At 43.3% G+C, this 24,520-nt stretch overlaps 2 protein-coding genes across 4 annotated transcripts; one reads left to right on the plus strand and one right to left on the minus strand.

The window, feature by feature from the left end:
• The first annotated feature begins 22 nt into the window (after positions 1 to 22).
• On the plus strand, positions 23 to 19,470 carry LOC136371846 (scaffold attachment factor B1-like). 3 transcript variants are annotated; one of them, XM_066336151.1, is made up of 21 exons: positions 23 to 559; positions 2,202 to 2,289; positions 3,226 to 3,290; positions 3,374 to 3,580; positions 5,661 to 5,723; positions 6,308 to 6,335; positions 7,236 to 7,737; positions 8,167 to 8,216; positions 11,178 to 11,278; positions 12,983 to 13,132; positions 13,229 to 13,305; positions 14,212 to 14,351; positions 14,639 to 14,730; positions 15,076 to 15,182; positions 15,929 to 16,222; positions 16,469 to 16,606; positions 17,100 to 17,142; positions 18,025 to 18,146; positions 18,589 to 18,701; positions 18,809 to 18,860; positions 19,107 to 19,470. In XM_066336151.1, exons 1-21 carry the CDS (start codon positions 38 to 40, stop codon positions 19,234 to 19,236), a joined length of 3,084 nt encoding a protein of 1,027 aa, XP_066192248.1. In that variant the 5' UTR covers positions 23 to 37; the 3' UTR covers positions 19,237 to 19,470. The 3 variants fall into 3 exon arrangements, with proteins under 3 accessions (XP_066192248.1, XP_066192249.1, XP_066192250.1); XM_066336152.1 differs by lacking the exon at positions 5,661 to 5,723; XM_066336153.1 differs by lacking the exons at positions 23 to 559; positions 2,202 to 2,289; positions 3,226 to 3,290; positions 3,374 to 3,580 and adding an exon at positions 5,370 to 5,490.
• Positions 19,471 to 21,410: 1,940 nt separating this feature from the next.
• On the minus strand, positions 21,411 to 24,116 carry MICOS13 (mitochondrial contact site and cristae organizing system subunit 13). Its single transcript, XM_066336246.1, has 4 exons — positions 24,047 to 24,116; positions 22,704 to 22,860; positions 21,885 to 21,936; positions 21,411 to 21,598 (listed from the first exon to the last, which is right to left on the minus strand). The coding sequence occupies exons 1-4, from the start codon at positions 24,073 to 24,075 to the stop codon at positions 21,501 to 21,503; spliced, it is 336 nt and encodes a 111-aa protein (XP_066192343.1). The 5' UTR covers positions 24,076 to 24,116; the 3' UTR covers positions 21,411 to 21,500.
• Between the last annotated feature and the right edge of the window lie 404 nt (positions 24,117 to 24,520).

Raw genomic sequence — 24,520 nt, forward strand, 5'->3', positions numbered from 1 at the left:
AGCGAGGGGGCGGGAAAGGGAGGGAGGCGCACCGCGCATGCGCGCCACTCTCCGGGCAAGCTGCGCGCGCCGCGGCGTCGCCGCCTCCGGAGCGGCGGTGACGTCACGCGGCCAGCCGGCCTCCGCGCCCTCCGGCGCATGCGCAAGAGCTAGAGAACCGTCCTTGGACGCGGGCGACGCCGTTCGCGCCTGCGCGGGGCCATGCTCCCGCCAGGCCCCGCCCGCGCCTGCGCACAGCGCGCTTTGTTCCCCCTCCCCTCGGCGCGTCTCGCTTCCCACCATTTTGTGCCGTGATCTCCAGGTTCACTGCTGGGTTGTGTCGTGTTCTCTTGCGCGTTCGGGCTCGAGGCGAATTATCGAAGGGGCCTTGATGGCGGAGAGTCAACCAGCGGCCGGACTGGGGGATTTCACATCCCTTGGTGGGGCCGCGATTTTTGGTTCGGAACCTGAAACCCGGCGGCTGAGCGAGCTGCGAGTCATCGACCTGCGGGCTGAGCTCAAGCGACGTAACCTGGACAGCGGCGGCAACAAGAGCGTCCTCATGGAGCGGCTGAGGAAGGTGAGGCGAAGCGCGGCGGGGGGAGGCGGGGGAGCGGCGTGCGGCCATCCGGGTCCTTTGTCTGCGGCGCTCTCGGCGCGTGCGCGCTCGGGGCCGGGCCCGAGGCCTGGAGCGGGGCTGCCCTGAGGGGAGCGGGGCTCCGCCGCTGCTGCCGGACACCCGCGGGCTGTTGTCGGGCACCCGCCTGTTCCCTGTGCTCCTGCCGCGGCAGAGCCGTGGCCTTCGCGCTGTTTCACGACACCGCTTTGAGGTTTGGGCGCCCGCCGCCCGCGCTGCATCGCTGCTCTGGAGCACGGCTCAGGTTGCACTGGGTGGAATATGAGATGGCCTCGGCCTTCCGTCCCTGCCTGACCCCGGCGTCCGCGCGTCCTTCCCCGGTTTACTGTCCCGTTCCCCCGACATACACACATGTGCCCTTTTTCCTGATCTCTTTTTTTACTTCTTTTGTATGCCATTCACAGAATGGGTTAAGTTGGAAGGGATCACTGTGGGTCATCTGCTCCAGCAGTGTTTTGTCCTAGAGCCCACGGTTCAGGGTTTTGTCCAGACAGTTCTTGCGTATGTCCCGTGAGAGAGACTCCACACCCTCTCTGCGCAGTCTGTTCCAGTGCGTACTCATTAGCACTGTAAAGAATTTTATCCTCCTATTTACGTGGAACTTTCTGTGCATCAGTTTCTGCCCTAATGCTTGGCACCACCACACTTGACCCGACTCCACCTCTCTGACCTCTCTGGAATGTATTCCCACAGACTTCCATCAGGCCAGAACAGCGTGGTCAGTCCTTTTATGGGTCCTAGCAGACCTGCACATTGGGGAAAAAAACTCATGCACTTGAGCTTCTGTAGGAGTCCCTCCCAGTTTTATACTGTTAACGTGCTTATCTGCAGAGCAGGGAGCTTTGCTCCCCAGCTATAGCCTGATTTGCCTGTGGGGATGTGTTGCACCCTATTATTTGGCATTTCTGACAGGTGTACAGCTATCTGGCTCTGTGACCTGAACTAGGGAGAGACAGTAATGTTTTTTTCTGAAAAGTCCTGAAAAATTCAGTAGTGGTTAAACCCTAGCAGGCAGCTAAGCATCACATGGCCACTCACTCAGCATGGGAACTAGAAGTGGAAGGGTAAAAGGGAGAGTAAACTTGTGGGCTTGTGAAAAAGACAGTTTTATAACCTTAAGAAATGTAAGGGTTACAAAAAAGAGACTGAGATAGATGAAGGGAAATAATAAAGCACACAAGAGAAACAAGCAGTGTGAAAGAAAAGAATTCCTTACTGTCAGCCAACTCAGCTGATGCTGAGCCAGACCCCAGGTAATGGCAGTCCCACCAGCATCCACCAGTTTTTTTGCTGAGTCCACCCTCTGATGTGGAATATCCCTTTGGGCAGCTGTCCAGCTGTGTTCATTCCCAATTCCTTGTGCTCCTTTCTCACTGTGAGGCAGAGTGAGAAACAGTAAAGGCCTTGATACTGTGTAAGCTCACCTCAGCAGTACCCAAACATCCCTCTGTTCTCAGCACTGTTCCCAGCTCAGTCTCAAACGTGCTGTCAGCTGCTGTGAAGAGAATTAACTGCCCCATTCAAAGCCAGTATAAATGCACACCAGCAAATAATACAGTGGATCTCATCCTGCTGTCTCCAACAGGCCATTGAGGAGGAAGGAGGAGATCCTGATGAAATTCCTGTGGCTTCAGAGCTGACTACGAAGAGAATGCCAAAAAGAACTAGCAAAGGTACAGTGTCTGGACATTTGCAATTCCACTGTTTGCATGGCACTCGAATTTGGCATACAAACTTGTTTTCTCCTGTTGAATTGCTCTGATTAAAAAATAAGTCGCTTTTTACCTTGTGGAAATGGTAGAAATCTGTTGCATTAATGAAGCAGTGGCAACTTTAAATGATAACACCTCACTGTTTTATTAGCAAGTCTCAAAACTTGAAGATGAAACTGTAAATTGCAGGTGTTTCTGTGTTTGTGACCATGAGTAGAATTGTGTCAGGTGCAGAGCAAGCAGCTGCAGCATAAGCTCCCATGGAAAGCCTCTATAATTACATTTCAGTTATACTTAAGCTGTAACTATATTTAACTGTACGTTGCTTCAAAATACTTAATATTGTACATGCCATTTTACATGAGTTGAGTTGCTCATAGCTAGTTCTTAAAAATGCTTTCTGATGAGAAATAGATTATTAAGCTGCTGCTTCTAAGACAGAGTGGCTAAAAATAGAAAAAGAGCTGTTGTCTTTGAATAGCAGTAGGAGTTTGGGAGTGACAGATGTGCAGAAATGTGATTTGTACATCCAAGATCTTGAAAGTGAACACTAATTCTTAAATCTGTTTAATTAAGGGAGGTGTTTTCGTAAGAATCTTAAAGTGTTACTTTTAAATGGATTACCCAGGGGCTGTTGCATCTTTTTAGTTATTGAAGGGTTGTGCAATGAGGCTGTACTTTTAGAATAATAATGTAGCTCTAAAAAAATACTGTGCTGCTTGTAGCTCCTGCTGCTGGCTTTTGTGGAGTAAGGTGACCTCAGCTATATCCATACAGACCCAGACTTCTGTATCAGCCTCTTGGCTATTACTTTTGTAACAAGCCCAGTGTTCAACAAATAGTTCAGCAAAGCTTAAACACATTACAAAATGTGGTGCTACATCTGTCTGTTTTTAGGAAGAAAGCCAGAAGAAGAAGGTGTGGAAGACAACGGTCTGGAAGAAAACTCCAGAGATGGGCAGGTAAGTGAAATGATTGCAGTTAACTGAGAATGTGCATCATGTAACCTGCAATAAATCCACATTTACACTTTTTCTCTCTGTAGGAGGATATTGAAGCAAATCTGGATACCTTGCAGGATATTGACATGATGGATATTAGTGTATTAGATGAAGCTGAAATAGATAACAGCAGTGCTGTGGACTGTGGAGAGGATTATAGTCCTGACAATATTCTCGATTCTCTGTCCGATAATAAAGATAATGTCGAAGCAGAAATGAAAGAACTTCCTGATCAGCTAACAGAAAATGAGGTGAGTAGAGGTTTTTGTAGTTTTTCAGAAGGTATTTAATAGGGATATGGGCACATGAACAAGATATTTCAGTCCAGTAGAATATATGAATGTGATCTGAGTTCTTTTCTCCATTCACAGCTCTCATGTCCTACTCTTATAAATGGTAGATATTCTTGGGGTTTGAAATGTTCTTGATAAATGAGTCACCATCTTCCTTACCTTGCAGTATCATCTTTGCTTGCTGTGAAAGGAGCCTAGAATTCAAAATGCTGTATTAGTTTCTGTATTCCCTCTTCCTATTTATATGTTATATGTGTTAAAGTGTGTATATACGTACATCCAGTCATCCAGGTATTTATTTATATGGGGAGAGAGAAAAACAAATTTTTAACTCAGGTAATTTGGGTGTGTTTTCTGCAGAAGTAATGCTCTGGTTTAAGGAAGTTAGTTCTATTTTTTTACAGAGATTGATAAAAGAACTTATCGTGTTGCCCTGTTCTGACATTGCCAGGGTTTTGACTTGGTTTTGAGAGCAGCTTGCAGACAGCACAGGGTTCTCCATATGTCACATTCACTCCCCAAATACTATCCTTCTTGAATCCTTGTGGGTTTGGTTTTTTTTTTAGACTTTTCACTCACCAAACAGAACATATTCTCCTTCTTTGCAATCTGCATATCTATTTCAACTTCTTAGCATTTACCTTCAGTCACTTGAAAAAGGAGATTTTCTCAAAGCCTTTGTGTTTGATTAGTTTGTCAGTGCCACAGGAAGGCCAAGACCCTTGGCCCACAAAGTGTCAGCATCCTGTTCTGGGCATCCTTCACTGGGCAGTGCCCTGGATCAGAGAGTGGTTCCAGTGCCCTGGGGAGGGTCACACAATCAGAGCACAGCAGAGACCCCTGTCCCAGGTCTCCTCAGTTAAAAGTGTTACTCACTGCAAGCACTGGTGTTGCCCTCAAAGGCCTCACACTGAACCCTTTATGGAATTACACCATTAATATAATAGAAAATTACAACAGGTTAAGGTTCCAGGATTTCTGGTGGTAGTATCTGCCTGCAAAAAAAGCCCACCATATTAACCAGCTTTAATTCCTAGCAGGAGCTGGCTGGAGCTCATCATTCATCGTGCCTATAGTACAGTTCTTATCCACCAGACATCCCCAAAGGGGAAAAGTCAGGTTCAGACTGTTGCAGTGGAGCCTTCCCTATCATCTCCCCACTTTTAACTTCCTTTTATACTATTTTTACATTTAGGTGGAGCTTGACTGACTCTGGTTGTACGTCCTGTTCAGTGGGGGGTGGTCATGCTTTGGAGGTGGGTGACATTCCATGTGACATTTGAGGTGACCCTTGGCACAGAGCTGGGCATTCTGCTGGTTCAACAGCAAGAAATCATCTTTCTTCTTTGGTTGACAGCTGCTCTGTGGCTTATTAGCTAAAAGGTACTGCTGAGTCCCCCCTTTTGCAGGGATTTCAGCAGAGCCTGGCTGTGGTGTCTGCACCCCAAGGGACCAAACAAACACCAAGGCTTGGAGAGAATCTCCCCTTTCATGGGACTGAACACAGAGTCACTGCAACAGCATCTCCTTCACCTGAAAGGCAATTCCATGGTGTTCTGTAAATTGACCTCATGTAACTGATGAGTTATGGTCATATCTTACCCTCAAGTCATTAAAGAGGAAAGACTTCTGGGATATGTTTTCAGTTTGGAAGAGTGTAAACCTAAGTCAGCTTCATTTCGAACTTGTTTTTTTTTTTGTTTTTTTTTTTTTTTAATTTGGAAACTAAGGTTAAAAAGTAGGAAGGGGAAAAACATGTTCAGTAACCACAGAAATGTGAAATAAGACTCTGAGAATAACTTTGAAATAGACAATGTCCTGTTGAAATTAAAATGAAAAGTAATTGGAGAAAGATATTTAAGTATCAGGTGTGTTTACACATTGTTCTTCATTTTTGGGTTACATTCTGAAGTAGCAATTGAGATCTGTCAAAAACTAAAATATTTCTGGTATTCTTGAGAAGGAAAATTAAATACAGATGTATTCTTCTTGAGCTACTTTGGTAAGAAATACTTTCGTTCCTTTCTTACTCTTTTAGGAAGATTATGATGAAATTGAAAACAATTTAGAAGCCTCCTCTTCTGATTTAATTGAAATGAAGGTAAACTGAAAATGTAGCTGTGTTGCACAGCTGTATGTTGTATTATTAATATTTACTCAGTTCTCATTCTACAAAAGAGAAAATGTGACTACAATATGAAATTGTAAGAGAATCGAGGACATTCATTACCTTGCTCAGCACTGTGTGTGAATTGAGGAGGTCTTGTGGTTTTTTCCCTACTTTTCAGTCACCTCTCAAAATTTCCTTCCCTTTATGACAGATGAAAAAGGTCCTGTACTGCTGATTTCTTTTCTCTCCCACTATTATATGAAGTAGTAGTTGGGTTTGTTTTTTTTACTCTGTAGTTTGACTGGTGATGCACAAAGATACTTTATTAGCCTCCGTAATTCAGAGTTATTTGGGAGAGTGCAATTGTGGCTGATATTTTGATTTGGCTTTAATGTGCCAGAAAAGTTACCCATATAAAATATTCATTTCCAGTGGATGGTGAAAAAAAAGAGCTAGAAGTAGTAGATGAATTTGTTTAGTTTTTAATTTTGGGATTGGGCAGGGAGCTGTTGCTATTCTGTGTTAGAATGTACATTTAAAAAATCCTCATTCTGTGGTCTTTTTTTCCTGAACAGAAAATGGAGAAGCTACACCTGGAGCCAGGTACTGTTAAAGAAAAACATATTCCTGTCTTTTCAACTAATACTTTTTAAACCATTAACTATTAAAAAACCCAAGCAAACAAACATAATTTGCATTATTTTTATAATGGACAATCCAGATCATGCAGGGTCATAGAGATTGGAAACCCAATCATATCCCCAGATCTGTGAAGTGATGCTTGAAATACTTCCAGTGAAATGAAATGGTTTAAAAACCTGTTAAACTACATAAATGGATTTAGAGAAGTTTAATCACAGTTTTAAAAGCTAAATATTCTACTTGTAAACAGATCTTGTGATATTGCACACACCTTAACTCTGTTACTAAGTAGAGAGCAGTGAAAGCAGTAAAAAGATATTGTAGGGCATTAAAATGTAAAGATTAGTTACTGGATACAGAAGAAAGAAGAGAGTTTCTTCATGGAAATTTCATAAAGATACTTTTCCCTTTCTGGACTGCAAACACACTCATGCACCATCAGAAGATGCCCAGTTCTCATGTTGGACTGTCTCTGCTAAAAGAATTTCACAGAAATTTAAAAATTGAACTCTCAGTGCCTTGATACGTTCAGTTAAGCATCTCGGACTCTGGAAGCTAACTAGAGAAGAAACAGAGCTGAACGATTTGCTGAAGAATATGAAGGCTGAGCCCGAAGTTTTTTGTTAAATCTGTGGGGGCATTTTTCTTGCCTGTTGAGGTGGTAGGGCTGATTTGGCAGTGTGTGAGAGAGCAGTTAGCGTGGTAGGCGTAACACTGTGTACACTAGGGTTTTCCAATCTCTGTGTAGCTTAGCAGTTCTCTTGGTGTTAGTGTGGCAGCCATTGCCAGTTCCACATTTGTGATTGCTGTATTTCCCTGGTGATTAAATCTTGTGCCATTCTATTCCTGTTAAATCCGTAGAAAATGAGAAAATACTCGACATTTTGGGGGAAACTTGTAAATCTGAGCTACTTAACGAAGAACCTCCCGAAGCGGAGCGGCCGCGTGCGCAGGAAGCCAGTAACGCGGGGCCAGGCAAGAGGCTGGCTGAGGAAGAGGACGCTCTCGCTGCCGCTCAGCTGGAGGAAGATGCTTTAGCTTTGGACAGCAAATCGGCCCAAGCTTTGGCAAGGAAGGAAGCAAAGCGTTTAGTGGTAGCAAAAGGGGAGACAAGTGAACAGAGCCCCGAGGAAGAGGCCCCGGACTCTGAAGGTGTAGTGGTAGAGACCCTAAGCGATCAGAGTAGCAAACGCTCCCAAGGCCTGGAAGCCTCTAGTGGGGAGACAGCGGAGAAAGGCGCAGGTGCCGAAGCCAGAGATAGCAAAGAAGATGGCAAGAGAGCAGAAGACAAAGCTAATTCTGAGGAATCTTCCCCTGCCACTAAAGAGTCCTCAGCCAGTGAGGGCGGTGATCAGAAAAAGAGGTTTGTTTTTTCTCCGTTCTAGACCAGATGCTATCTTTTATCATTGGTCCTTAAGTGATGCGAATAAGCTGTTTCCTTCAATTGGCCTCCGAGACTGATGAAATTGTAGCCTATTCCTAAAGGTCTCTTTTATTTCTCCATGTGCAGATATTTTTATTTTTTTTAAACGCAGTGGGTTTGATTTCTTTCCTTCATCAACCTTCAAAGGTTGTTTTCCCAAATTACTCTTATTTGTAATCATCTTCTTAATGTAAGTCTGTTTAAGAATCTGACTTCATTATTTCTTGTCAGATTTCTTAAATCCAGTATACAAAGGTGTGTTTTCATTTGCAACATATTTTCTGGTAGGTATTTAATTTTAGCTTTTTTCATAGTTTATATTTAGTCACTTTTCTTTCTGACTTGAATAATGTGGTGTTTTGTCTTTAGCCCGGTTGAGGAGGACAGAGATACAAAGATAATCTCAAAAGATGAGAAAGGTATGTGTGTTTTCAGATGTAAAACTTTAATGATTGCTTGGATAGCAGTTTGTTTTGAATGGGTAATTTCAGTAGAAATTGATTGCAATCTATGCAGTTGTTAAATAGCATAAATCGACCTCTTTCTGCATTTTCTTACTAATGTCAAAATAAGTATTTTCCTTTTATGCGTTTTTTCAGAACATGTACATTGCACTTTTGTGTTTGTATCTTGATTTTCAAAGGTCAATGTTAATACATGGCAATTATGTCTTTTTTGGCACTGGAGATGCCCACTAACAGCTGTTAGTGAGTCAATAACCTTATGCAATTGTGTTTGCTTTACTATACACTTGGAATTCTTTTGCCCATTTTCTGTTTTGCTGAAGTAATTTGAGATCCAGTATTCACATATCTAAATGCCACAAATATTACAGCTTAGTGTTGTTTTGAAATTCTATTGATTTTATTAAATCTTTGTCCACACAGACCCTGTCTATGGGGCAAATATGCATCATAAGCAAGAAGAAAGTGTTTTAATCAGTGTCAGATGCCTTCATACTTCTTGCTTTTAATACAGTAGGCTGCTGAGTCTTTGCAGCTCACCCCACTTCTCTGTTCTTTTCTGCCTGCCCAGGGCAGAAAATTTAGATCTGACTGTTACCATTCTTCTTCCATGCTGCTGGCAAGTACTTCAGCACTTTTAAATGTGAAAGTCTCAGCAATTCCTGTAAAAATCAAGAAACTCATTATGAGGTCTGACAGCCAGCTGGACAGGAGGAATAGGATTGGTTTTAATCGGGTTTTACCACCCAGGATCACTTTCCTGTCAGCTGCTTTTTCCAAGATCCTGGGTTACACCTGTTTGCACAAGCTGCTCCCTTGTTAGGGTCAGTTTACCTCTTGCTTCCAGTCTGTAATCTTGACTTCTCTTATTTCAGACTATTTCAAGGGGTTTGCTGTGCATGCTGTCCTTTACCTGAGGACTTGAGTTTGGGTTTTTATTGAGAAAACTCTTCCTTGAGTTTGCTTTCAGAGCATCCTTCAGGAATGTGGGTGTCTGAAACCACCTTGCTCCTGCATCTGTCTCTCCAGTGGATGTGCTGTGTTCCATAACATTTGTTTTATTCATGTTTTGACTTAGTGAACAGCAGTGGTGAGAGGGAGCTGCTTGACTCTGTAACATTGTCCTCATGCAGAGCAAAGTGGCTGAGCCAGAAGGAACCTAAAACAGTACATACAAGTCAGTTCTGACTCATACATTGTTACTTGCTCACCTGTATGAAAAGATTTTATTTAAGATGAAGATTTTTCCATGTTCCTTGCAATAATTGTGAAAACCATCAACAAGAGTGCAGAAAAATTAATTCATGAGCTCACCCTAGTGGATTTGGCTGTTGATGGATGCACATCTGAAAGATATCTCCAGTGTTGATGGTTGGCTCCCAGTACCTGCATTGTTCCTGTTTCTGAATTAAATATTTTCAAGTTCCAATATTTCTTTGTCTTAAAAGTTCAGAACCACTGCAGGAGCACTTTTTAAAGTCTTATGGGAGAGCAAAACCAGGCGATATTAAGACTGATCAATCATTAATCAAAAAGCACATTAACACAGTTTTAAAAATCTTTAAAAACTCATTTGTAGATTAGCAGAAAAGAGGAGAATGAGCACTTTCTTCTTTCTCCAGGATGCTGGTGCCAGAGTAGCTGTAGGTACTAATTTTGAAATTGTAGAGATGTGTGGAGTAAAAGCATCGAAGCCTTTGGCTCAGCTTTTTAAAACACCAAGACGGTGCATCTCCCATGTATTTGTGTGCATGACATACCTTTATTCATGCACTTCTGAGATAAATGATGGCAGGTGTGTACTCACCTTTATACAATAAAAACTGGGTTTGGGTGTTTTTGTAAGAGATTGATACAAATCACTGCATCCTCCCCTAGGAAAGCTGTAAATATTAATAACTGTTCTCAGTTACTTGTGCCAGGAACTGAAATTATCAGGAAGTTGAAGATGGAAAGGCACCCAAATAAAACAGCATTTTTGAAAGGTTCTGGGAAAAATTACTTCCCTCAGTGACTGCAGTTCTGTAAAATTCGATGTATCACAAAAAAAAAAAAAAAAAAAAAAAACAAACAAAAAAAAACCCCCAAAAAAACTGAAGTATGGAAGCAGGGAGCTGGAGTGAAACCCATTTACTGGGGTCTTGGAACTGCCCAGACTGACAGGACAGTACAGACATCCCAAAGGAGACTGGGAACAGTATCCTTGTGTGTGTGCTTCATGCAGACACTGAACCTTGGACTAAAGTGCACTCTAATCGCTTGTTGTTGGCTGTTCAGACTTGGCAAGTTCATTAGCATTTATTATATCACCTTTGTAGCTGAGAGGTGGCCAGGTGTTCTGTATTTCTTGCGTGGTTAAAGCAGGCCAGGCCTGACTGCTGTAGCTGAGGTCAGACTCTGTGTCCCAGCTGTGGATCTGTGTGGGCAGAAACAGAAATTTCCTTGGTTTATTGGTGGTGAATGGCTTTCCTGGAGAGGAATTCTGCATCTCATCAGCATTCCTTTGGACTTTAGATAAAAAAGCAAGACATGAGCACACATGGGGTGCAGACACAGTACCTTAACTCCTGCAGGGCTTCTGCCTTCTGTGAGTTACTGTGATCTATCCTGGCTTTGAAGGGCCTCAATTAATTCAGAGGTGCCCTAATCCTGTTGCTTTCTTGAAGAATGACATAAAATACTTCTGTATCAAAACTCACAGTTCCACCCCAATTTTTGGACTTGTAATGCTCCTTACCTTCAGCAAAGCAAATCATGGGAGGAGAATATCACACAATGCATTTCACTTGCTCTGTGATTTTAAAAAATTAAAGATGTGTGATCCTGCTCTGTTGTAATTCACAAAACTATTCAAGTAATTAATCCCAATAATTAGGATTTGGGGTATGTTTTGGTTTTGTGTGTTTTCCCGACTAGGTCGCAGTGCCAGCGGTTCTGGTAGAAACTTTTGGGTGAGTGGGTTGGCTTCCACCACCAGAGCTACAGATCTGAAGAATCTGTTTAGCAAGTATGGGAAGGTAAGGGGTTATTTTTGTTGGTTTGGTTTTATTTCGTTATTTGGTTTGTTTGCCCAGGTTTGCTTCAAACTGTTAATAAGACTTTTTAAACTCATCACTGAATGTACCCATGAAAGGAATCCAATTATCAAAAATATTGTGGGATATCAAGGAAAAATCACTGAAGTACACACTGAATGACTGGGGTTTTTTTTATTCTGTTGCTAAGAGTATATAAAAATGAATAGAAAATTCCATTTTTGGTCCTTTATTTGAAGTGGTCAGTAATTGTTTACACACACTTCTGTGCTGCAGTATGGTATCTACACCTGCTAAAAATTCACAGTCAACTGTGAATTTATTAAAGATTTTGTTAGGACTAAGTAAAAAATGCAGTAAATGTTGAGACAGAATTACTGGGGAATATTTTAGGAATTGCCTGAGTAACTCAAATTTTAATTTATCAGGAGTTGGCAGTTCCTTTGAAAAGCACTTGTTTGGGTAGTTTGGGATATGGGGAGGTGGTGTTTGCTTTGCATGCAGGGGAGGTCCTGCAGTTGCTGTTAAGGACAGACAAAATGTCAAATCTCCCTGTCAGCTGGAAAATGGAAAGAGTTCAGGCTGGTATCAGAGCCATCAGTAAGGATTTTTGTCTGACCTCTGAAGCCTATTTACATATTACTACCAGCAGATTGCAGTAAAAGCAAATTGTATGTCCTGACAATCAGCCATTGGATGTTGCACTGATGAAAATACTCTGGAACTTAAATATGACTTTACAAATAGGTACAAAATGGATTAATTGTAGCACAGCTTGGAGTTTAAAAGTTATGGGACTGGTAAAACCTTTTTAATGCTTCTTATAATGCAATACTTCCATTGATTTGCTTAGAATTCCATCTGGTAACTTAAAATGCTGATCTTAGAGATGTGCCACAACATTTTAAATGTAATTAAAAGCTAAACAACAGCCAACTCAGTATTTGGCTCCAGAAAGATGCCATGGTACCATTTAGTAATTTAAATAAAATGCTGTTATTTTCTTCAGGGTATTAGCAGAGACAGATCTTCCTGGAAGTAAATGTATTTGTGCAATAAAGAAAATGCTCAGAAGTAGGTTCTTTATTCTGCTGTACTTCAAAACATCACTCGTGGAATATGATTGATTTCTGTAGTGCCAAGTGAGCTGTATTGAATATCTGAGCATATATAAACACCATTTGTGGGATTTTTCAAGATCTAGATTTTGGAGAAACTTCCTGTTTCTTAAAGATTGAAGATAACATTGCTGATCTGCCTCAGCAGTGACGTATAAACATTTTTTGGAGGGAAGGTGGCACTTTGCAGTTAAGCATTATTGTGGAAATTTGTTTTAAAATTTGTATTGGTTTTTACTAGTTTATACTAAAGCAAAGTGATGTTGTTGGAAGTAAAGTTAGATGCCTTTTAAAAAAATTTTTTTGTCACCCTGGGGTCCACCTCTGGAAAAGAATTCAATCTTTAGCTCCCACCTCTTGGTGTTCAGCTTTTGTAGCATTCCACTGGTAACAGAAACATGGTTGGCTCCAAGCAATCCTCCTTATGTATTTGTTAATCTCAAAAAACAGAACTTTCCTGCCTGATAATGGCCAGGAATTAAAAAGAGCAGAAGTGGAGCTTGTAGTTCTTGCTATTTAGCCTTGGGGATTTGTCACAGGGAGAGTAATTCCTGGTTTTTTTGGGAAGGTGGTGGGGGCCAAGGTGGTGACCAACGCTCGCAGTCCCGGCGCTCGCTGCTACGGCTTTGTCACCATGTCCACGGCCGAGGAGGCCACCAAGTGCATCACCCACCTGCACAAGACAGAGCTGCATGGCAAGATCATTTCTGTGGAAAAAGTGAGTACTGGGCCACAGAGAATACCGACTTCCCACCAGATTGTGCAAGTGATCGAGGCCACATTCTCAGCTGATGATGTGCAAAATAAATTTCAGGCAAAAAATGAACCCGCTGGGAAGAAGACAAGTGAAAAAAAAGAGAGTGAAGCAAAGAGAGAAACAGTCAGTGAGAGGTACTGTGTTAAAAATTCTCCTACCAAAGGTGTTTTGCTGTTCTTCAGTCTTTGTTGATGTCAGGAGAAACTAAAGTTACAATAAGAATTTTTGTGGCAAACATTCAAAAAGAGGAGTATATGGATTTTTTTCAGCTTTTACTACGAGATAGACCTCAGTTGATGTTCATTGCCTAAATTAAAATGTTTCTGTTGCGTGCTTTAAAGCAGGCATTGGAAAGTTGCATTTTCAAGCACACCTTTTAATTTAACCATATTTGATGTTAAGTAATGATTGAGGGGCTTTCATGTCTTAAATCTGTGGGAAAAACCATGTGAGAATTTTGATCTGTGTGTCACTGTTCCTTCATTACCTTGTGTCTCATTGGAATAGGGTTTCCTCCAGGTCCCAGACAGTTAAAACAGAGCTGTCCAAGTTCTGTTCCCAGATCATGTTCTTCCTGAGCACTGTGCTCTTCCTCTCTAGCATTGCTAAAAGTACCTGAAAGAGGCACTAAGAGAGCGAATTAAACACTGAGAACTTTGCCTTCTTGAATTATCTTCTTGAGGCATAACTTCTGTTAATTGCCACTTGCTGAGAAGTTTCTGCTGTTGTTTCACCCAGTTGCCTGACAAAAATGGTTCATTGTCATGTTGTGTAAGAAAGTTTGTGGGCATTTAGCATGTGGTTTGAGTTTGTCTTCATGATTCCAGTTGAGGTCCTGAATCCTGGCCAAGTTTATTGACAACTGCACAGGACAGTCTGAGTATCTCGTTTTATGGTGCAGGAAGTTGTGGAAGGAAATGTTTGGAAATCTGATTATGGTTGTTACTATATCAGAGTTCTGCTTTGTTGCTGGTGTTTCCCTTGAATTTTCCTTTCTCTTAGTCTGTGTTGGTCTAATCTGTATCAATATCTATCCACAGACCTGGTGGTCCTAAAAGAGATGAGAAATCTGACCAAAAAGATGATCCTAAAAAGACAGAAGATAAAGATGAAAAGGAAAAAAAAGATAAAGATGACCAGAAGTCTGGTTCATCAGATCAGCCTAAAACTATTAAATCAGGTAATTTGGCTGTTGGTGTTTTATACAGATATGTTGATATAGGAATATTTAATTGTAGGTAGTTCTTTCCAGATATGTTCTAGGATGGTTTCAGATTCTTAGTTGGAAATCCAGAGTCGATAAGGGGAAGGGGAAATGTTTGACATCATGCAATCCTTAAAAGAAGTACCTGGATTAGGTGGAGTGAAATAGTTGATTTCAAAGAGAGCATTAAATGCCCATTTTCTCATTTTAGAGAATGTAGGTCATGTAGTTTCATTGTTTCTTTCCACTTCTGATTTATTTAGGAAGTAAAGGAACAGAGAGAACAGTAGTCATGGATAAATCCAAAGGAGAACCTGTTATTAGTGTGAAAACATCCACTACATCAAAAGACAGAGTAAGTGACGCTTCTGCATGGGAAACATTTTCCTTACAAACAGATCCTGAATCCTGCCAGGCTGTGTATAATCCACACTTGCCTTGCCAATTTGTCCAATTCGAGTTTCTATAACATGGTTTTAATTGGTAAAATACCTCTCATTTGACTGATACAGCACTCAAATCCTGCCAAACAAATGGGGCAAGGTATTACTGTATTAATATATGTTGTCTGTAATGGTAAAATTTGGAAAAAAGCAGCTATCAAGCTTTGAGATATGAACTGTACAAATGGAAACAGATCTCAGAGTATTGTTTGTGATGGTTGTCCTTTAATAAACTAAAGTTTCTCTTTTAAATACAGAGTGTTAAGAGCCAAGACCGCAAATCAGAGAGCAGAGAGAGGCAAGGGATTGTCCCCTTTGACAAAATCAAAGCACAACGCAAAATGAGGGAGGCAGAGCAGCGCCGGTAAGAGCAGCACTGACATTGTTTGGGCTTTTCCCCCAAAAGAGATACAATTTTCACTTTCAATGCAGTAAGACAAGGAGAGGAGAAGGCCTTCAATATTTTTTCCCCACTTATAATTTTGTTATATTTTTATGCATATGTGTTGAACCTGATTTAGATATTTAATGATTTTTGGTGGGGCTTTTTCTTTGTTTTCATGTGTTGAATAGGTTTTGTAATATTTAAAGGTGATAATTGCCATGCTTCAAATTCCTTGCTAGAACTGTGACCTGAATTCCGTGTTCTCCAAGTATTAGAAAAACTTATATTTCTCACCTAAAAGTAGTCGGAATGGGCAGGGGGAAAAGGCTTTTCTTATTTTTATTGAAGAGGAAAAAGTTTCTCCCTTGTAGTTAAATTCCTGTGCTTTAGTGGAGTCATTATCCACCATACCATCCTGCCTTTCTTCACAGAAATAAAATATTTTTCAGAGATGCTTTATTTCAATATAAGAAACCGTGGGCATTTGGATTCAGATTCTCCTGACCTATAGAAGTATTTGCCCCCTGGGATGGATTTTTGTGGGAGTCAGTTGACCAGTCTCTAAATAAATGTGCGTGTATGCTGAGTGTCCACCCTCCACACACGTGTCATTTCAAGGGGGTGATGCAAGTTTGCAACCACCGTGGTTTTAATTTTTAACACTCTTTTTTTTACCTTCCTTTGTTGAAGCATTACAAGTGTAACTTGTGTCTGTGTTCAAGCAGCACCCGCGAGCGCCGGGAGCGGCAGCAGCACCTCCAGACCATCCGCGAGCGGGAGGAGAGGGAGAGGCTGGAGATCGCTCGGGAGAGGCTGGAAATCGAAAGGCAGCGCCTGGAACGGGAACGGATGGAGAGGGAGAGGCTGGAGAGGGAACGGATGCACATTGAGCACGAGAGGAGGAGGGAGCAGGACAGGATCCAGCGCGAGAGGGAGGAGCTGCGGCGCCAGCACGAGCAGCTGCGCTACGAGCAGGAGCGGCGCTCTGCCATGAGGCGACCCTATGACATAGATGGCAGGTAAAGCCACCAGATCCTGATGATGCCAGGGGGAAATGTCACTGCCAGATTCTGCCTTGTCTGCCTGGACTGGAAAAAGCTATACACACACTCTGAGCAGTTGCGTGGTTGCATTAAAATGGTTGTGTTTAATAGCCCAGGTTTTACAATGCCCTTTTGAGCTGAATTGTCCTTCTGTTGGTTTTGAAGGAGGAACAATATCCAAAGGCATTATCTGGGCTGAAATGAGTCTGTTGTTTCTTTCAGGAGGGATGATCCATACTGGCCAGAGGCAAAACGAATGGCCATGAATGACAGGTACCACTCAGACTTCAGTCGCCAGGATCGCTTCCATGACTTCGATCACAGGGATCGTGGGCGTTACCAGGAGCATTCAATAGACAGGTTGGTGTCTGTCCTCCACTGCTGCCTGAAAACAAAACACAAAAATATGTACTTCATGTCACATTTTGCTGCCTTTACTGTGTGCTAAGTTAGTATTTTATTTTTCAATTGCTACATAGTGGCTGTGGACTTTCTCTTCCAAAACCACGAAAAAATTTGTACTGTGCCATGAGTTCAAACTTCTGGCAGGCTTGTTCAGAGTGTCTTGCAGTGTTGTTAAACATACTCATAGGATTCTGAAAAACTTCTAAATAATATTGTAGGCACCTAGGATTTTAACAAGAATATTTTGGTTTATACATTAGGACTAACTGGGTTTCCCCAGGATCCAAAATGTGTCACATTTTCCATATGTTCCAGCTGTTTAGGCCTTTCGTGGATAATATGGCACAGTGTGGGAGCAGGATTTTTCATCTGTGTTGTTAAATAATGAATTTTTATAGACTGCTGTATGTTTCACTGTAACAGTCTGATTCTAATTGTCTGTTTCTAGGAGAGATGGATCCAGGACAATAATGGGAGATCGGGATGGACAAGTGAGTTGCTTTATGGAGCTATGGAAATACCTTTACATCTTATAGCCTGTTTTTCTATAGTGTGTGTGTCAGATTATATTTCAGTAGTTGAGAACACATTATATCTACCAAAATATGTTGGAATAATCAGCTTGTCTTGTTTACTTCAATAAGATGAAGTTCAGTTCAAAGACTTGTTTATTATAAAAAACAGATATAGTTATTGATAGAAATCAAAGCAAGTGAGTTGTGTCCAAATACAGGATTCCAAAAGACTGCATAGAAGAAGCAAAGGTACAAATCCACTCATTGAAGTTAATGGCAATAGCAGCTGAGCTGTAGAGATGTTTGTGTGTGAGGGCTGGGGGAAAGACCTTCAGGGCTCATTCAAGCAGTGACTGATGAATTTTAGGGAGTCATAGAATCCTCAGTAACCTTTACTGTGAGGTTTGGAGGGACCTAAATAGGCTGGAGAGTTAGGCTGAGGGGAATATCCTGAAGGTCAAGAGCAGGAAATACTAAGTCCTGGGCTGACCTTACCAATGTGCATTAGTAACTTATGGGAGGGAGGGTGTGGATAAAGTGTAGCCAAGTGCCACTCAGAGACAAGAGAGTCAGTGAGCACACACTGAAACAATTCCATCTGAAGAGGATCCAAATCCCCTTTAACTGGGACCACTGGGACACGTTGCATGGAAAGCCTGTGAAGTCTCTAGCAGGGGAAGATCCTCAAAACCCTCTGGGAGACTCTGCTGGGAAAGCCTGGACCTGGCTGACCCTGAGTAGGTGTCAGGAGGTCCCTTCCCTCCCAGACGACTGTGAGCTGGAGTAATGACAGCTGAGCAGCTTGAGGCAGTGAGAGGTGTGTGCTGTGCAGCCCAGTGAGAGCTCTGTGCCTTGCAGCACTACCCAGACGAGCGCCACGGAGGCCCCGACCGGCACTCGCGGGACTCGCGGGAGAGCTGGGGCAGCTACGGCTCCGACAGGAGGATGAGTGAGAGCAGAGGGATCCCCCCACAGTCACGGTTGGTACTGAAAACACCTCTTCTTGTGCACCTCAGGAGTATTGCCATATGTCAGAGTTTGGGGAAGATGTTCTTTTTTTCCAGCTCTCACCAAAGGCATGATTTGATGATGCCTTGTGCATCAAAACATGCACTTAGCTGATTTTTTTTTAATAACTTCATGTCTTAAAGTCATAATGCTTTCCGTTAATTTTAACTAACATTACTACCAAAGCTTGCTATTTTCAAGATAGTGGTTCCCCCCCAATATCTTATTTATTTGTCATCTTAGTTGGTTTGAGCAGTGATTGTTCTGAGATTTTACTTAACAGATAGCAATATAAATATAAGAATCACATGAGCCTTGGTAAAGCACTTGAGTAAATTTGTGACTTAGATTGAAATATGAAAGCCATTTCACATGCTCTGGCTCGTGTGAGATGGGAATTTTGTGTCTTTCCAGGGATGGACGTGAGTGGGGAGATCACAGTCGGAAGTTTGAAGGGCACCAAGATCGTTCCTGGCAGAGCAGCGTGGACGGAGGGATGATGGGACGGGATCATGAGAGATGGCAAGGTGTGGCTCTTGCACAGCTCCTCACCTGTGCTGTGTAAAATGCAGACATTATCCTTGAAGTAAAACTCCTGCTGTGGATATAAAGGAAGCATTTGAACTTTTTTTAGGTGGCGGTAGAGGCAGACCTGGCCATGTGATGCATCGTGGAGGCATGTCAGGGTAAGAACTTTAGAAGGAGCAGTATTTGTTTTCCTGTTAAGGGATATTTCTTCTATTTAAATTGGCCAAATAAACATGGGAGTATCAATTATCTAATTTCTTACCTAAATGTCACGGAATAATAAAATATCCTCATGATTTTTATGCAGTGCATTTTATGGAAGAGCGAAAACAAAAAGAACACCCATCCTAGCAATCTGACTATACCAGCATGAGAGAATGTTAAATGTCTGAATCCCTTTGCAGGCGTGGCAGTTTCATGCAGGGTGGCAATCAGAGTCAGATCATGCACGGAGGAGGAATGCAGGGAGAAGGCTTTGCTGGCCAGGAAAGGGCAAACAGACCGAACGATCCTCGTTTCAACCGTCGCTACTGATTGTGTTTGGTTTTCAATGCAAGGTGGCAGGTGAAACAAATCTGTTACCCAGGGTTACCATTAATTGTAACTTATGGGCTACTGTAAGTGTAATTTTTTTTAAGCTGCTGCCATATTATGTCACTCAATCCAATGTGAACTCATTTGTTTTGTAAGGTGTTGTTCATATGCCATTTAAAAATGTTTGTTAATGAAGCATTCCATTTTCCATAAATAAACGCCAGTTTACAGTTACTTGCTTTGTTTCAGCAGTCCCTGTCAAACAGATTTCTTCAGCTTTGCGTTGTTTCTAAGATGAAGTGTCAAAATGCCATAGAGGTGTCCCTTTGCACTCCCAGAAATAGTGAAATACTGTGTTTTACCTCAGAGCTGTCCTTTACCAACCCTTGGAACCAAGTGCCACCACCATGAGAGAACGTGAGTGGATCACAGCAGTCAAAGTTTGAATGCCCTGCCACTGCAAAATTGCCACAGGAGCTTGTAGGGCAACTGGTGAAGAATTTATCTGGTGTCATGTGCAATGTACTGTCTGAAAAAGGAGTTACATTCTGTGGTAGCAGCACAGCTTCTGTAAGAGCACAGAGGTGCTTGTGACCCTCTTACAGCTGCTTGTCAGGATCACTTTATTTAGCTTCTGATAGATAGAGTAGTCCAAAACTCCACCCAGTCTTACAGCCCAGTAATTCTAGCAATCCATAATTTCCTTAGAAGCAGCCACTATCTGTGCTTTGGCATAATTTTGTGTTGAGGAACCGATAGGGTCAAGATTGGTGCAAATCATCTGTTGCTTTGTCATCTCCAAGCTCAAATTCGTCTTTGTGCAGACATCTCTGGAGCAACATGACCTTAGCCTTACCCTAAAATGGCTTTTTTGATGCCAAAGGGAAAAAAATCCCATTACTTTAATTTGTAGGGTTTTTTTCCATCTTTAGAGAAGGGGTTTTTTAATGAGTTGCCTGAAGATATTTTTTTATTCATCAATGGAGAAAGCATATTACAATGATGAAGCTTTGCAGAGCAGTGATCAAAGGGCAAAGTGGTACAGAAGATCCTGAAAAGCATGGAGAACTCAAGCTCTGAGTATACCAGAGGTGCAGGATTCTGTTGGTACATTCTGTGCTTTGCTCAGAATGGTTTGGAGCAAAAGCCAGGGAGAGGAAGACTCTCCAGATGAATGTCAGAATTTCATTAGTGGGAGGTTTGGCCCAGTGAGGAGGGAGTAGACTTCTGACCCAAGTTGTGCTGCTTCAAGAGCAGTGGACATGGGAAAGTTAAAGAAATGGGGCATTAATAGAGGTTATTTGGGTTCTGGGTGCAGTGAAGCATCTGGCACCTGTAGGACACAATTCCAAGGTTTACTGAGCTTGAAGCTTCCATCTGGACCATCAGGTTTAAGAGCTGCTGATGGACCCATCCTTCAGGAATTAACTTAAGCACTTTTTAAAGCCATTTGCATCTTAGCCAAATCCTCTGAAATCTCTGGGCAGTTGGCTTCATTGTGTATCTATTTGTTAAAAAAAGAAACAAACCTGCAAATCTTTCTTCAGCCTCATGTTTTAAATTTGCTTCCTGACTTGAGTAAGGATTCATCCTGCTCTCCCCTCCTGCCTGTTCCCTGTTCTGCAGCAGTGTTTTGGCTCATTCTGTAATTATAACAATTCTATCAAAAAGGGTTAAAAACACAGAATCAATCTAACTTTATTTGACAATAGTGGTGTCCTCTAGGCCACTGGTGCTCCTTCCATTTGCCTGGGCTGTGAATTAAAAATTGACCTTGTGGAAGTTTTCATCCACATTAAAATGAAAATAATGCACAGTCTGCCAACTGGGGCATAGTGCAAGCTAACAAAAGGTTTCATGCAGATAAACTTTGCTCAGTTACTCTCCCCTGTTCTTGTATAATCATCCTAGCCCATCTTTTACAGCATCTTTTACTGTTACCTTGGATTTTTAATTTTTTTTTTTAATTCTTGTTGGCTTAGTTTGAATTAGATGGCATTCACCTTCACCTTCAGAATAATCTATTTAGTTTCCAAGCTTTAGAACAGAAGCTGTTCCTCGCCACATGGTCATCACTTCATCACAACTGATCTGTGATTCCTGGAGCCTTGGATCAGTGCTAAGACAAAGCAATTACTCCTCTCTGCAGGCTAAAACCAACCCAAATACAAATGGATGTTCCAAAGTCTTTTATTGTAGCCCTTACACGGCCGAGCTGTGGGCTGAGGGTGGACTGAGAGAATCCTGAACCCTGGAGAATGTGTTCATTTCACAAGATCCTTCACGTATTTCCAGCCTTCCACTGTGTATTCACAGGCCCTGGTGGGAGCTACTGACAGGGCAGACATGACTTTGTGTACTCCTGCAAGGAAAGCAGAGAAGGATTAGCCCAAGATCACCATCATTCAAGCCAAATTTCCCCATTACCAACACCACCACTGCAGATCTCTTTAGCCCCTGAGCTTTTGAGACACAAATCCCAACTTTAGGGCCTGTACATGAGTTAAGACTAAGCTCAGTTCTTTGTTTAAGTCTTGTTTCATTTCTGGTCTTGCCACAGACTCCACGTGTGATGCTGGACATGTCACAGTTATTTGTGAAAAGCCGAAGACTTGAATTCAGACTCAGTTAGTGAGCAGTTATTTTACCTTTATTCCAGTAATTAGAGATGGAAAAGTCAATTTTTGGAGGGGTTGGGATCTAGAAAGAAAGAGACAAAATTATCAGCACTCAAGAGGTTCACTTGGAATTCACATCACCCTGGCAAAGCCTCTTGACCTCAGATCTCAAAAATACTTAGGTGCCTATTCTTTGTAATCCTCAAAAGAGACCAGACATGATGCTTCAAGTCTGGGCTTGGCTCCTTCCTGCAATACAAAGCAGGTGCAAAGGGTAGGACATATTATTTAGGTGCTCCTGAAAAAAAAAAACAAAGGCTCCATGGCTGTCTTATAGTTGTCTAGTAGGAAAAATGCTTTGAAACTTCAAGCAAAGTTTGTAAAGCAAATCCTCTTCTTTTCTGAAGATTTTAATAACTAAGAACTACGCATAGAGGAGGGGTCTCTTCAAGCAGTTCAAATTCAACTTGATGAACTGTTAGCAATGTAAGAAATTGGGAGGATATTTTCATTCTTTTTCTTAAAAACATGTAGGATCCTTCAGAAGAAGCTCAGAAATACCACTACAAATTGAAATACCTCCCAGAACATGTTTACAATCCCCTCCTTGACCCTGCATAGGCTGGTTACCCCTCTCCTCTGAAATCTGTGAGCAATGTATCTGCCCTAAATTTAGAATTTTATTCACCTTCCATTTCAATCCTCTTCAAAATATTTGCCATGTGAAATCCAGTTTCAACACTAACAACTCCTCCCAGCCTCACTGGAATCAGAGTATCACCCCCATATTTTCTCTTCCTCATTCAGAGGAGGTGTCTGTGTTGCAGGGATGAGCTGAGCAGCCCTTACCTCCCAGCCCAGGTAATTTGTCCACTCTTGGATAGCTGGAGGCAGCGTTTCTTGAGCTTTTTTGAGTGCTTCAGCACCTTCTGTGCCACTGCCCAGCAGCCCCTGGTCATATGCAACATACACCGCAGCTCCAGCCAGGCCTCCTTTGATCATAAACCTGAAAGAATCGAAAGCAGAACAGTTCAGTTCGTGTTCTGACCATCAGTGTATCTCTCTCAGTGCTTGTGAATGCCAAAGAGGGTATCAATAAAGAAATCTCATGTCTTACTGCAGCCAAAATCGGCAGAAAAATACATACCTATGTTCCTTGCCTTCCTAGGACAATTATTCCCTGTCAGCCCCCTGAAATTACACCTAATTCACATTTTATCAGTGATGGTTTTCAATATAAAAATGAGAAAATGTCAAGTTCCTCAAGAACATGTGTCCCTTTTTAAAACCTGAGAATCACTGGCTTATTCCTCTGCCAAAAGTAACTAAAGGATTTTGCAGTGGACAAGCCATCCATGTTAATGACATGGCTCTTCCTGATAAATCTGACATTTATCTAATAAATCTGACAGACACCAATATCTTGTTAAGCTCATTACAGTCCGGTGAACACCTGGCCATGGTGTTTCCATTGCCAAGGCTTTTAAAGTTTCCCTGCATCACATTTACAGCTGTGATGGCAACCTACAAAAGGGAAGACAAAAAGAGAATACTTGGCCTTTACTGGCATTTCCATCATAAACAAGAGATCTGAGGTGACTGACTTTCCCAGACACGCAGGGCAGAGAGATGTTTTCCCTTTAAAAAAACCTTTCCCTTTAAAAACAGCAAAAGCTATTATACAAGGGGAACAACCCAAAACTTGGCAGACAGCGGTACTGCAGGAGATAGGACAGATACAAGAGAGCTGACAAGAGAGAAGGATTTTTTTAAAGTCGCGTATTCACACGCATTTCGGGGGAAAGCGACACTTCTCTACTAAAATGCACCGTTCGGCCCTAAGGATACCCTTCTGCCCTCCCTCCCTGTGGGTGTACGTTCAGCTCCGAGCCCCGCGCTATTCCCGGGCTAATGTTACGTGTCCATGCGGGCCCCAGGCAGGGCAGAGCCCGGCGTGTGCAGACACTCCCGGGGAGCTGCCGAGGGCAGGCGAGGCCAAGGGCGCGGAGCGCGGCGAGCACGGCCCAGGGACACGGGCGGCCGCGGGCCTGGGGACGGCCCGGGGAGCGCTGAGGAGCGGCGGCGGCGTGAGGCGCGGGCCGGGCGGGGAGCGCGGGGGGAAAACGCCGTGCGGAGGGCGCGGGAGGGCGGCGGCCGGGCCGGGCCGGGCGGGCAGGGCCCGCGGGACTCACTTGACGGCGGGCAGCAGGCGGGCGGCCATGGCGGCGGCGGGGCCGGGACCGGGACCGTCACGTGCCCGCGCGGCCCCGCCCGCGCCGCCGCCGTGAGCGGCGTGAGGGGCTGAGGGGAACGGACAGGGCCGGGGGCGTGTGGGGCTGAGGGGAACGGGCAGGGCCGGGGGCGTGAGGGGCTGAGGGGCGTGAGGAACTGAGGGGCGTGAGGGGCTGAGGGGACGGGCAGGGCCGGGGGCGTGAGGGGCTGAGGGGACGGGCAGGGCCGGGGGCGTGAGGAGCTGAGGGGAACGGGCAGGGCCGGGGGCGTGTGGGGCTGAGGGGAACGGGCAGGGCCGGGGGCGTGAGGGGCTGAGGGGACGGGCAGGGCCGGGGGCGTGTGGGGCTGAGGGGAACGGGCAGGGCCGGGGGCGTGAGGGGCTGAGGGGAACGGGCAGGGCCGGGGGCGTGTGGGGCTGAGGGGAACGGGCAGGG

This window comes from Sylvia atricapilla, chromosome 26, assembly GCF_009819655.1.
Source record: "Sylvia atricapilla isolate bSylAtr1 chromosome 26, bSylAtr1.pri, whole genome shotgun sequence".
Classification (NCBI taxonomy): Eukaryota; Metazoa; Chordata; class Aves; order Passeriformes; family Sylviidae; genus Sylvia; species Sylvia atricapilla.

Excerpts from the sequence above, each read along its gene's own strand:
- LOC136371846 (XM_066336151.1), top strand. The coding sequence starts at position 38 with ATGCGCGCCACTCTCCGGGCAAGCTGCGCGCGCCGCGGCGTCGCCGCC. Across the intron at positions 6,336-7,235 it reads GAAGCTACACCTGGAGCCAG|AAAATGAGAAAATACTCGAC; the intron begins GTACTGTTAAAG and ends TTAAATCCGTAG. Across the intron at positions 18,861-19,106 it reads CATCGTGGAGGCATGTCAGG|GCGTGGCAGTTTCATGCAGG; the intron begins GTAAGAACTTTA and ends ATCCCTTTGCAG.
- MICOS13 (XM_066336246.1), bottom strand. The coding sequence starts at position 24,075 with ATGGCCGCCCGCCTGCTGCCCGCCGTCAA. Across the intron at positions 22,861-24,046 it reads CGCCTGCTGCCCGCCGTCAA|GTTTATGATCAAAGGAGGCC; the intron begins GTGAGTCCCGCG and ends CGATTCTTTCAG. Across the intron at positions 21,937-22,703 it reads CAAATTACCTGGGCTGGGAG|ATCCCAACCCCTCCAAAAAT; the intron begins GTAAGGGCTGCT and ends CTTTCTTTCTAG.